Source organism: Parasteatoda tepidariorum, chromosome 5, assembly GCF_043381705.1.
Source record: "Parasteatoda tepidariorum isolate YZ-2023 chromosome 5, CAS_Ptep_4.0, whole genome shotgun sequence".
NCBI classification, from domain to species: domain Eukaryota; kingdom Metazoa; phylum Arthropoda; class Arachnida; order Araneae; family Theridiidae; genus Parasteatoda; species Parasteatoda tepidariorum.
This window is the reverse complement of record NC_092208.1, coordinates 21,488,519-21,502,277: the sequence shown is the minus strand read 5'-3', so window position 1 is coordinate 21,502,277 and position 13,759 is coordinate 21,488,519. Positions and strand designations below refer to the sequence as shown.

Here is a 13,759-nt window from a genome sequence, read left to right as displayed (position 1 = left end):
ATATATATATATTTATGCATTCTTTAGTACACAGTTTATTATACATCCTTGAACTGTGTTGTTATAGTACCTATTTTGATAATTATACCTTTATTGAATTTATATCACACATTTATTTGCTGTATTGTAGCCAAATAATGAGTCATGATTTAATCCACATCATGCAAAATAGTTTTATAATGTTGTGGAAATTACTTGAATTGTGCAAATAGTCGATATGAAACGAAAATGTTTAAATTCTTCATCATTTAACGGCTGAATTGAAAAGTTCAAATGGTCTTGAAAAGACCGTAAAACTCCATTGTATTGCATGGCGTACGAACAATGTAAACAAACACTTACAATAAATAATTATTATTCAATTTGCTTGAATTGATTGTATAAATTGAATGAATAGTATCCTGACTCTATTTAAGATAATATAAAATGACTTTATTTATGTATTATTTGCAGCAAAATAATTCAAAAATATATCTGTATGCCTCATTTTATTGATTTACATATAAATTACACCATATATAATCTATGCCTTTATTTGCTCGCGTGTTTGTGATCATAACAAGGAATACGTGTATAGCAAATGATCTGAAAGTGACAAAATAAACATTTAAAAATGAATAATTGGAAATATGAAAACATATAAATCGAATTTATGGTTGTTTTTTTTTATCTCCCTGGATCATAAAATCAAAGCTCACAGCAAAGGTTTTTATATTTTTAATTTCCTTTTTACAAGTCAAATGAAAGTTTGAAAATTATTTTTACAGCAATACATGTTTTCGCTAAATTGCGTGCAAACAACGCTAAGCTTCGTGACGCTGTTCATTTGAAATCCTTAAATATTTATTCCGCAAATCACTCATTTGAATGCTCGCCATTATTTTCAGTAATTTTGTCGTCGTGTTAACTGCCGCATCGAACATCACGAATTCCGTGACCATTTCGGGCGTTACTGTACAAAGTTGGCTTCAAAAAGTTTTTTTTTTCTTTTTTTTTCGATAATTTATTTTCCTTTTTCACAGCGGATATTTTCTTGTTTTACTGCACCTTTCCGCTAAACACAGAAAATGATCAACAATTAATATGTTGACTGCGTTTATCAATGGCTAAGGTCACATTTTATGTATTTCTATATCTTGTTGGAAAAGAAATATTTAACTGCTCACTTTGAAAAATATTTCATCTTGACACTAGATGTCGCCGTGATCCATTTTTATGCTCGGCAGGGAAATATTTCGAGTTGTGAATAAGATTCTCATATCTCAGCTATAAAATAAGGATTATGTTTGTGGGTGGTAAAATTATAGTTCTTTAGTTAAGTATTTCTTAGAAACTGCTGTCAAGTTTTTAAGTCGCATAATGGGCAGTTTTCTTCCCTGACTGCGCCGTAAAATATTTCTAAATCCTTAACTACTACACTTAAAATATTTTTTTGAAGTAGAAACCGACATTTATACCTTTATTTAAAGTTTACGTATTTTAAAAAGAGATCGTGTATCACTTTTAACCATTTTTGAGATTCATTAGTTATTCAACTATTTTATTCATGTCTTAAACTATTTTTTGCAAGGTTATTTTTTGAAAGAGGAAGTATTTTTTTACAGAGCTTGAAAATTTGTTTCATTTAAATAATTTAAACTAGACTAGCTTGAAAATGTTTTTCAGTATCGTAACTATACTAATAAATGCTTTTTTAATGGTTACTGCTTGATTTAAAGTTCTTTTTCTTTTTTTCATCACCGCTTTTTTTAAAATGACCTTAATGTTTTAACGTACGCAATAGTTGGAGAAGAATATATTTCTTTTAAATGAATCAATTAACCATAAAAGATGCTTTTCTTAAATTGGAAAAAATTTAGATATTACTTTTCCTATGTAATGTTAATTAATTATAGACCCTTTCATAAAATATTATTAAAAAAGTAATTATTATTCTTTAAATTTATCAAAAAAAAACTTAAAACATTTAAATTTGACAAAAAAATAAATTTCTTTAAAAACAAAAGATTTTTTTTATTAGTTTTATCGAGAAAAAAATCTGCTTTTTATATACAGTGTTAAAATAATTTTATTAAAATTTACATTATTAACAATATTTGCTCATCGCGAGATACTATTCAGCCCTCCCACAAAATACGTGTAATTAGGTGTATGAACGAATACCTTTTTGTTTTTAAATATTTTTAATTAAAACTTTTTAATGATTTCCAGATTTTATAATTTTTACCATAAATGCATGTAAATTCGTAATTTGTGAAGGTATTAAATACTAATACACTTATATGAATTGAACATTTTAAATATGTAAGACAGTATACTAAATGTTAAATAAATGAATGGTAATAGTAAAAATAGTAAACTTAATGCTTAATATTTAGAGAACTTTCTTATTTTGCTTTCTACATTGAGTACTTTTAAAAATGAACAATTTATCAATATTAGATTAAAAACGGTTAAAAGCATAATTGCACACGCGCCTACTTAAACAATATACATAAAGAAACAACATTCATTTATAGATATAATAATGGTTCATAATTTATATCTGCAAGTAAGTGAAAAGTCAAGTCACATAAATTTTAAATTTAAAATTCGAAGGCTTGTTTGTTGCTCATGAAAAAAATCGAGACAACAAATTAAAAGAGTAGTAAAATAAGGACCTTTTTCGCTTCAAACCCTCACTTTTAAAAACGGAAAACGACAAACTAAAATTAAAATTATACAAGCAAGTTTCATTGCATAAGAATAGTAAATCATAATTTTTTTTAAATTTCAGTATTACTTTGTACAGAAAAAAAATATCTGGTTCTGTTCTGTTGCATTAAAAACTAACCATCATCAATTAGTTAATATTTCTTTATACAAAACCTTTATTTAGAACTTTATATCCAACTCAAGCCTTCATTAATCGAATAATTTTAAGGTAGGGATTCAGATCTCGAAATGAAAACTCAGAAAATATGTCGCTTTCAAAGTAATTTATTGAATGATCACGTAATTGACCATTTATAAAATTCCTTGTTATGATTACTGCATTGTTGATCGAAATCGATCTTTTGTCATCGGTCCCTAAGTTTGAACTATCAAAAATTATCAATCGATTTTACTAACAGTTTTAATATAGATAAAAATACATTGGATTGAAAATACAAATCTCTCGATTTTTGAAATTGATCATCGGTTTTCGTAAAAAAATACAACGTTATGAACACACAGAGAAATTAAGAATATTAGAACAAAAAGTTATAAAATCATGGAAAAAAATACGACATTCTTTTACCAGGAATTCCATGACAACTACGAACCCTCATATTGATGTTGGTAACTATATCAACCCGTTTAAAAGAGTGACAAGTATTAAAATTACTTATTTTTTTCTTATCTTTCAGAATATGATAGATATTACGTGTTTAACTTGAAACAAGAATAAAAAGAAGAAGTGCACACACTTTTAAATTGTTAGAGCAGAAACGTTAAAAAATTTTTTTTTTTGTAAAATGGAGCAGAAATGGCATAAGGTTTATTTATTTTTATTGTTTTTGTAAGAAAAAATTCCTTCACACACATTTTGATGGCAAAACACTGTAAGAACTCACATTATATTTTACTTTTGAATTCTGATGTTTAAAATTTCTATAGTTTACATTTAGTTTTTTTTCCTTCGAAGTTTTTTATGCTACATTAATAACAAGCATGACTTACCATTTTATCTCCTAAGTTGTGAACTTTACAGTGGAGATAGACAGTTTGACCTAGTTGTGTTGTAATATTTCTTGGCACTGCAGGATCAAAAGTAGGCTGTTCTACTTTTGATAAGAGATGAGAATGTCCTACTAAAATAGGGGATCTTTTTGACTTAGATGCACTTGTATTGTTCGGTAGCGAACACAAGCAACCTGTGTCTTGAGTACTTGCTTCTGGGGAGGAAGCTGTAAAAAATTAAATTTATATGTATTAATATTACTATAAAAAATAATAAATTTAAAGACAATATATTTATATTAGAGAGATTGTAACATTTAAGTAAATTATTGTTCAAAACAGGTGATTATAGCTCATATATGCACTATTAGAATTTTCTTTCTAAAATTCTGTTCGAACAACCAGCAACAGTTGGTCCATCCAATACGGTAAAAACATTTTTTTTACCTTTACGATTTTAAAGTGTATAAAAATTATACATTATAAAATCATATAATACAGATAACTAAGCTTCAAAAATTAAAATATTGTTCTTATTTCTCACCCAAAACTATGCATACATGTTTTAACAGCGAAGTTATATTTCTATTGATGTATTGCAGTGTAGAAAGCGACAAACGTCATGCTAGCTCATTCTGGATCGCAAATAAACTACTGGCGATATTTTTTTGAATATCGGCAGTATTTTTCAAGAAAACATTGATGTCTGTGCATGTAAAAATAATCCTTAAATAGTGTAAATGTGCAAGAGTTTGGTGTGAGCTTATTTCATTTTTAGTGTTGATTTAAATTGTATATGAAAGCTCTATTTGGTGTTAACCAGAAATAAAGTGTTTCTTCACACAGTTTATTGGGTTGTTGAACACCATATTAAGAGGGATAGTGCACCACAGGTTTTGCAGAGTGCTAAGAGAGAATATAATAAAAAATTCTATGCAAAATTATGATCATTATAAAGCTTTTCAATGCACTAAGGAAACATCATTTGAAATAAAAATTAGAGTTTGATGAAATGTAATTTTACTAAGGAAAAGCTTGTGCCATGTTTTCCCTATTTCTACCAGTAACAGGTGATTACTTGTCTTAGACGTGTATGTAGCAAGTAAACACAATGCAAACCGATTAAGTTAAACAAAACAACGTGAAAGAATATTATGCAAAGAATCTTGTTGCAACGTAAGAGAATCGTATTGCAATCTTTTTGAACAGTCAAAACTGGAATTTTCTCTCTTGCCTGGTAGTATCTATCTTAGAAATCTCTAAACAGCTTAGGGAATACTTCAAGATTGGAAGGGTTCATAACGTAATCACTCACACATTGCACACAACAAGCGGAAGAAAAATTGCAAGCTCGTACTATTTAATTAATACTTTTCATGCAAAATTTATATAAATATATGGTGGATAATTGATAATACTTCAACTAGAATTGTGTTACTTCAACTCCTCTCAACGGATTCGTTCTAAGATAATTAATTGTGCAATATTCGTCTAAGGAACCATTTATTGAGACAATTCGTCGTATCTGATATTTAGCGTGGGGACAACTGAAATAGGGTACATTTTTTCTCGGGCAGAAAATTCCATGACGTAAAAAAACATGTTGACATGACATTTAATGTCCGTAATAAATAAATAAATTTAATTTTCATTATTACTAGGTTTTAAACATTCACTTATTTATTTTAATTTCAAAGCCTATAATCAGAAGAGGAAAAAAAATCAAGATCATTTTCAGCTTTACATTATTTCGATGTGTAAATGTAGAGCTGGAAAAATCACATTTGAGTTTGAACCATAAACTTTGAGGATTCATCCTGTTATATGCTAGATTTATAATAGTTGCAACTCCTTAGCACTTAGCTTATTAATCTCTTTTAAGCTGGGTGCTTAAAAAATCGTTACCTCCACCGACACTCCACCCTGCAGCTGTTTTTGGCGTTTATCTTAACGTTGCAATTTGTTTTACTGCACAAAAACTAAAGACATAGAAGCTTGAAATTACTTAATTACTTGAAATGAACATTCGAGAATTAGTTCGAGAATTATTATTTTGTTAAAAAAATATTTTATGGGTCACTCCATAGTATTCAGGAATGCTACTACGGAGTTAAAATTTTGCATGCTGAAATAACCATATTTTATGAACGTAATATAGAATTTATTTCTTTTCGAAATTCCAATTTGTACAAAAATTATTGCAATTTTAAGTGAGATTTTGCTAAATTTTTTCTCACTTACTTTTGTTTTACTTTACCTTGTGCTTTGCTGTTCAAAATGCACGAGACTTATAGACTTGATATTGCAAAGGTGAAGGTGTAAAAAATGTACAAGGAGTTTGATAGAATAAAAAAAAAAATCGATTATAATTTCGAAAATAATTAAGTGCTACAGTTGTAGTAAAAATAATGTTATTCGATCTACTGTCCACTGAAATGCAACAACTGAGTTGAAATTGAAAATGCTGATATGCATTTTTAACTATAATTTTAAGGAGAGTATTTTCTTTCGACTAACCTATTTTTTCGAAAGTAATCGCAATTTATTTCTTTTTAATTCCTTGGTTGGTTGGTGTCGTATTCTCTATTGAATCATATTTCATGGTGTGCTTGAATAGTTTTTGTTATTTCTATGGCATTATAAGAATACAAATCCTCTTTTGTGGGGTAGTTTAAGAGGTGAAGGCCTGCAGCGACTGCAGGGCAGTTAAAAACATGATATGGTGTCAGTTCCACATTAAGACAGTTGCCACAGTTTCGATATTTTCTAGTCTTATCTGTAGAAATTTTCATGTTTTTATGATGTTTTGTTCTTAGTCTGATGAGAGTCGTGGCTGTCTTCCTAAGCACTTCAATTAAGTCCATAATGGGAAGNGTTAAAGCACTGCAAGAAGCAATTTTTCCGGAGGCGCTGAAGTTGTCCAAGTTGTTCTATGATATTCAGGACAAGGCTTGAGGTACCTTTGCTGAGGGCCTGTAAGGCAGACCTGCAGTCGCTGAAGATGGTGATACCACTAAGCTGCTCCGAAGGTTCAAGATTGATGTACGTTTCGATAGCCGTAGAAATGGCTATCAATTCTGCCGTAAAATTAGATGCGATTTTTCCAGCACCAGTTGCGTTTTTAATTCCTTTTAAAGAACAATTATTTATCCATTGTTACAGAAATTTAATCAAATTTTCGTAATTTTCATTTCAGAAACTCATGCTTGAATTGATGTAAAAAAAAGAATAAATAAAAAACATATTGGATGTTGCCAGATATAAATATTAATATTCAGATGGAAGTTTTTAAAAACACCTAGACTGAGTATTGAAAAATTGTTTCCGATGCAAGCTGTCATAAGGATATCGTTAAATATTGTTAACAAGTGAAGTTAATTCTTACATATTCCCGCTTATTAAGCTGCAGAAAATGTGTTTTCTAGAACATTTGATAATTTTTCAAATCCAGCTATCATTTTATTTTGTTGCGAATAAAATCTGATGAAATGATACAGTGATAAAATGCGCTGAATTAAAATTATATTAATTATATATTTTCTAAAAAAAACTTTTAAGAAAATAAAATAGAAAGATCAAGGCGGGAAAGGTTATGTCTATTAAGGTATCTGTCTAGTTTCGATAACTTTTATTTTTAAATATTAATATAAAATTTGAAACAAAAATAGTTTATTTGTTTTATTCTAGGTAAAAACTTATAAAACAAGTAAATAAAATTATTATTATTATTATTATTATATAATATGGCCATTTTTAGGTAAAAATAAAGTCCCTTTTTTATTTATACTAAACACTGTAAAAAAAATATCTATCGCCAAAGACTAAAAAAAAAAAAAAAATAGAAGATTTTATTTTGAAGATTACCTATTAGCCTTCAAAATAAAATCTTCAACAATTTTTTCTTCAATTCAATTTCTTCAATTTTTGAACTATTCTCTTAAAAGCAAGTGCATATATTACGAGTTAGAGATCAATGTAGTTAGAGATCAATATGAGTTAGGGATCAATGTAGTTAAAAAGGTAATTTTTTAAAAAATTCGCACTTGTTTTTCGAAAAAACATGCATGAAAAATGAAATTCTACTTTTTTCTCTTAGTCTGTAGTTCAAAACATGTGTGCCATAATCATTAACCTCTCATAAAAAGTTACCGACAGTTACTTAAGAACAACATGAGATATCGTATTTAAGAAGAGGTAAAAAATCTGATTTTGAGATAAACGCATTTAAGGAATTAAAATCATTAGTTTATCCACTGTTATCACCTTACACAAAAACTGTAATAACTTGTTAAAAATTTTTTGAATACAAACAAAAGTAAAGTATTTTTAGAAAGTTACAGGGATTCTAATTTTTTAATAAACTCAGTTTCAAAACTGTTGACCAAAATCATGTTTCTGCACTTGGTCAGATAACTTAAAGCTGATTCAGAGAAGAAGCGCATAATCAGGAATTGTTTTATTTCGAAGCACGTCCCATCTTCACTGAGTAATAACTTTCGTGGTAGTAGGGATACTGATTTTAAATTTTATTGATTTGCCAAAATCTATTCATCGTATTCTCAAAATGCATCAAATGGCAATAAAATCACTTTTTTTCATAAAAGGTACATTAACCTTTTTTTCCCATTGATTCTCAATGTTGTCTGAAAAAGTAATCACGCAGTTTGGTGAACCTCTGTTTGAACCTGATTATACGGACTCACAGGAAAAAATCATCTTTTTCGAGAAACAGATGTTTTTTAAGACGAATTCAGATTTTTGATTCACATTATAGGGTTCACATTATACTGCCACAAATTGGCAAATGTGGTTCAAAGGAACTTTTTAAACCGTATTTTCTACTCAGATAAAAAAAATATGGTCAAAACTGACAGATCATGGTAAATTTTACTGTGTTTCTGGACTTAAGGGAAAACACAAGGTGTCGGCAATTTTTAACGAAACGCTTTGGTAGTTGTTTAGGTAAAATAAATGATCAAATATGGTTTCAAAAATTAGGTTATGCTAAAATCTTGTAAACGTGGAAAACGTCACTAGTTTTCGTTATAATTTACCTTTCGTGTATGTATTTTTCCTCAATGTTTGGTAATATGAATCATATTTATGAATACCACATTTACCGGTAATTTGTTACCGTAGGGAAAGAAAAATTACAAAATGAATGATTTCAATACCGTATAATTTAGCCTTATTTACCAAACGTAGATTTTTCTTTTCATTTCTATACAGTATGTTACTTATATCGTACTCAGGGGTCTGTTTAGAAGAAATTTTGGGTCCGTTAGCGGATCCTTCACAAAATGTTTTTTCATAAAAACGGACCCTTCACAAAATATTTTAACTTAGAAACGGATCCTTCACAAAATTTTTTTTCTTTTAATCGGACCCTTCTCAAATTTGTTTATCTTCATTATTATTTTGTTAATCGAACAAACCTCTCCCAGGAAGAGGGAGAAAGACAAATGTAAACGAACTAAGTTTTGTCTTCGGCAGACGCTTCTTCCTTTAATCGTCCGAAATGAATATTCTGTGCTGAGCAGTATAGGCTAAGTACCGAATATTTGTAAGTTGCACATCTAATTTAGTAGCAGCAATTGCTGTTTATTTTTTTAAATTAAATTTTTTTATCATAACTTTACAGTGTTGAGCATAATCTTGCATGTCTTTACAATTTAAAAACTCATTGAAAAAGTTTTTTGCAATAACAGGACCTTATTTGCACAAATTCACAAAAGCCGGACTCTGGTTGAAAGAATGTGACTTAACGTTTATTTTATATTCACAAATTACGAGTAATTTCATCACAATTTTACAAAAACGGACCTTTCACAAAATGTCTGGACATACCCCTGGTACTGTATAGTAATTATCCGCGCAAATTTACCTCTTAGCAAAGGAAAATGACTGATCCCATTTTCTGTTATTTTTAGTCTCTTTGCACCAAATCTTTATAAATATTTAATCGAATCAGGAAATGCTTAGATTGATTAAAAAATCATTTGTATCCAAGTAAAGTTTAATTTTTTTTAAAAGTAATAAATATAAAATATCTGGCTTATAAAATTAATAAATATTTACATTGTGTTTCATAAAAATTTTGCATTTTCAACAAAAAAAAATCCTTATTCAAGGACTTTTTTTAAAAATTCCAGGAATAAAATTTTTTTTTTCTAAGTGCATGTAACTTTCTAGATAGTCATCATAGTCAAATTAGACTATTCCATAACTTGTAATAAAAACATTATTCTTTCTGTACGTGTGCAACATAAGCACTAATATTTAAATATTAATGGCCTGTTTTTATAAATTCCTATAAGCAACATGTTTTTTATTTTAAAACAGACTAACACAATGTTTTACAAGCATTTATAAACTACTTAAAATTTCCGCTAGGAGAAACATTATACTATAATTGGACGAACTGAGATGCATTAACTACCATTGCACGTTAACAACTTTAGCTGTAATAAAGTTAGTTTCAAAACTAATTTACTTTTTAAATTAAAGAGTAATTTAAAAAGTAGTCATTAGACATTACGTATTATATAAGTACATATTGCGTGTTATAACAATTTTGCAACTTCTCTTTCTGAATAAATATAAGCAAATCGCAAGCCTTCTCCTCGCATGTCTACTTAAGAAAGTCCGAACGCCCTTCAAATTTTCAGCTATTATCTTGACTTTAGCTGCAGATTCCTTTATAGTATAATGATTACAAGAGATTTTGCAATAGAACATGTAAAAACAGTTACCCAATTTAATTATATATTATATTACATGTTTAAGACTCAAATATTTGAAAAATATATTTAAGATTTTAAATAATCCTGAANGAAATGCTGAAACAAAAACTTTAATCTCATCTGTCTCATTTCTTACTGTACCATGTATATATTCTTACAGTTTATCTTAAATTTCTTTTCTCCCTCCCTATTATATATATATATATATATTAATTTTAGTACACATAAATTTAGTACTTTTTGATTTATAAAGATTCCGACTTAAAACGGAAATTAAAAGTTAATAAAAAAATTAAATTATCAAAGAGTGAAAATTATCAACCCTACATAAAACGGTAAGGCATAACAAACAAGGTCAAGGTCAACAGCAAATTGGAGCGACAGAACTCGTAAAGTTGATATAAGTAATAAATAAAACAATGTTTATTTATTTATTTTTCATTATTTGTGGCTCTTCCCGGTGACTTTAAAATATTTAATTAATGCTTTTTTGCTGATGAGTTAACTGTTTGTAGCATCACTTGGCATGTTATTTTTCGTGACCAACTCATGATAGTTAAAATTACCATTATCAAGTAATTTTCTGCAGTACATATCCCTAATGAAGACACTTAATCAAACTCTTATTTTCACATTATCGGTATTAGAACTGCACATTATTAGCATTCTTTTAATTACTATTAAATATAACAATATAGCAATTTATATCAATATTAGCATGTTTTGAGTTTTCTGCGATATACATTTATCAGTGACAAAGTTAAGTCGAAATTTTTAAAATAATAGAATTCTTACTTAGATAAGCACTCTTGCCCTAGATTAGAAAATAGGATCAAAATCTCATTAGAATATGTTAAAATTAAACTGATTTCCGACTTTGGGAAAGCTAAAAAGATTGGTAATTTTTACCGAAACACTTTGTTAATGATTTTGGTAAAATAAACTTTTATAATATACGATAAATTTTGATAAAATTTGTTAACCGTGGTAAAGTTTTGTAATTTTATCATAAGACCATTAAGTACGGCATATAAGCCTTATATTTGATTCAATTTATTTTTCAGTTTTATATTTTTATATAGGGTAATATGAAATATAATTTTCAAAATTAGAATTTCCGGTAGACCGTTACTTATAAACGAAAAATAGATGAAATTCCTTTTATTTATTTTTTTTATTAACAGGAATTCTGATTGCTTTTTTCTACCGGAAATGTTGTTATTATCATACACTACGTTAATTTTACCCGAAATTTTTTCTCCGTGAGAGCATGACCTTTTCTCTATCTGACATTAAATATACTGTTAAATTATTTATTAGTGGTGGTGGAAAAGGATTTTTTTTTATTCTAATGCATTAAAATGAACTTCAAAAAATTAAATCCCTATCTTTCCTATCACAGGAAAAATATTTTCAGAAACTACGGAAATTCCGTTAGTGAATTCTTATTATAATTGTACAAATTAACATAATACTTGTACAGATTATCGAAAGTATGTAAGCATTATTTGCGTAGAGCGATTCTTTACGGTTCTCCAAAACGATTCACCAAAGTATCTTTGTTTCATTTACTTTGCTCTTTAGTACACAGGGAATTTTTTTATGTTAATTCTTGCATATCACCAATCATGATTATCCTTTGGTTGATACTTATTACCAACATTGTTTATAGTAGTTATTTAAATCATCATTAACGTCCATAATGGTATGACGATATAAGACAATTCCTTTTCTCCTTTAATTTTGCTTTTTAGTAATTCATTTGTTTCACTTATTAATGTATCTATTATCTAAATTAACTAAGCTTCTTTGGCCTCAATAATAATAAATATATTTTTTATGTACCTCCTAAATGAATTGTTATCTCTTTTCCACGAATTTTTCCTTTCAATAAATATTTTTGTTTCAGTTTAACTATCGTTGACTTTAAATTCTTTACTTTTACAGAAACATATTTTAAATAATAGCAAAATAAACTATCTGTTTCAGACAAATTTAGAAATACTAATTCGGAAAAGTAGTATTCACACGTTAGCTCCGTTTATTCATTATATCTAGCATAGCGAATAAAACGCAATTAAATAAAGCACAGAAAATAAATTCTTTTTCCCGATCAAATAGATTTATAAGAGAGAAAATATCACTGATGTAATAATTAAAACATTTAAAAAATTAGATTCATATTGAGCTTAGTTTAAGACAATGACTAATGCTTAAACAATCAGATAATGCCAGTTCGTTTTTCGCTCATCTCACTAGAACGGTTCATATTAAAATATTCCAATATCAGCAATAATATTTCCCATGCTTCGAGGTATCAGTATGCCAAATTTCATCGCTGTCGGTGAGTGGTTTTAAAGGACAGACAGACATTCATTTTTATGTGTTGATTATTTTTTTCTACAAAGAAAGGTTTACTTTAACCTACATAAATTCTCCTTATCACGGAATAAATTTTCTACTTTTAATGACTAAAACAAACAAGAACAAATAGTAAAACAAATAAGAAAAAAATTATATATACTATGCTAAGCTTCAAACCATAAGCCTCTAATAAAGGAAAGCTAAAAAATTGAAAAAAAAGCAATAAATTACCTAATGCTGTTTGAATAAAATCACTAAAAATATGCACATAAAAGCTAAATTATTAACATTCAAACCACTTAGGTTATCTTTTGCTTGGACACGTGTTTCTTCCTCACCTAAGAATCATTTTATTCCACTCATCTATTCTTTCTCAATTTTATTTATTCCACTAGAGTCTAGGATAATAAGAGATGAGGCAAAGACGGTGGTACCAGATGCCACGTTTCTCAGAGAACAAAAAAAGGAGTGAACAGAACTTAAGTAGGAAAAATGATTCAAAACCTTTGCTCTTTCCCATACGGAAAAATTGCATGTGAATAAATTTCATTCTTAGCAAATCTTGGAAAGTTATTTGTGAAGACGTGAGAGTATTTTATTATATTTAACTTTCAAAAAGATTAAATAATAACTTTTCTGAATTAAACTACTAATCATTAATTAAATTTAGTTAAAATACAATTTAAACGCATGAAAATGGCTAAAAATAAAAATGCGTCGTTTAGACAAAAACGTAAAGAATAAAAGAATAAAGTTCATGTGCAGTATTCGTAATATATATATATATATATATATATATATATATATATGTCATGCCTCCATGTTGCGATGGCGCTGTCAGCAAATGTAGATGTTGTAAATAAAGGTCGAGAGTTCGCACGTAGCGGCTGGAAAGAAAAGACGTTCTTTTGTTGGTCTAATTATTTATTTGGACAGTATGATATCACAGC

At 28.1% G+C, this 13,759-nt stretch overlaps 1 protein-coding gene across 1 annotated transcript in view; it reads right to left on the bottom strand.

The window, feature by feature from the left end:
• The window catches only part of LOC107444985 (zwei Ig domain protein zig-8), a 197,620-nt gene that overhangs the window by 78,314 nt on the left and 105,547 nt on the right, over positions 1–13,759 (bottom strand). Inside the window, exon 2 of the mRNA XM_016059279.3 lies at positions 3,703–3,929. Within this exon, the coding sequence (XP_015914765.1) occupies positions 3,703–3,929 (227 nt within the window). The remainder of the gene's footprint in view (positions 1–3,702; positions 3,930–13,759) is intronic.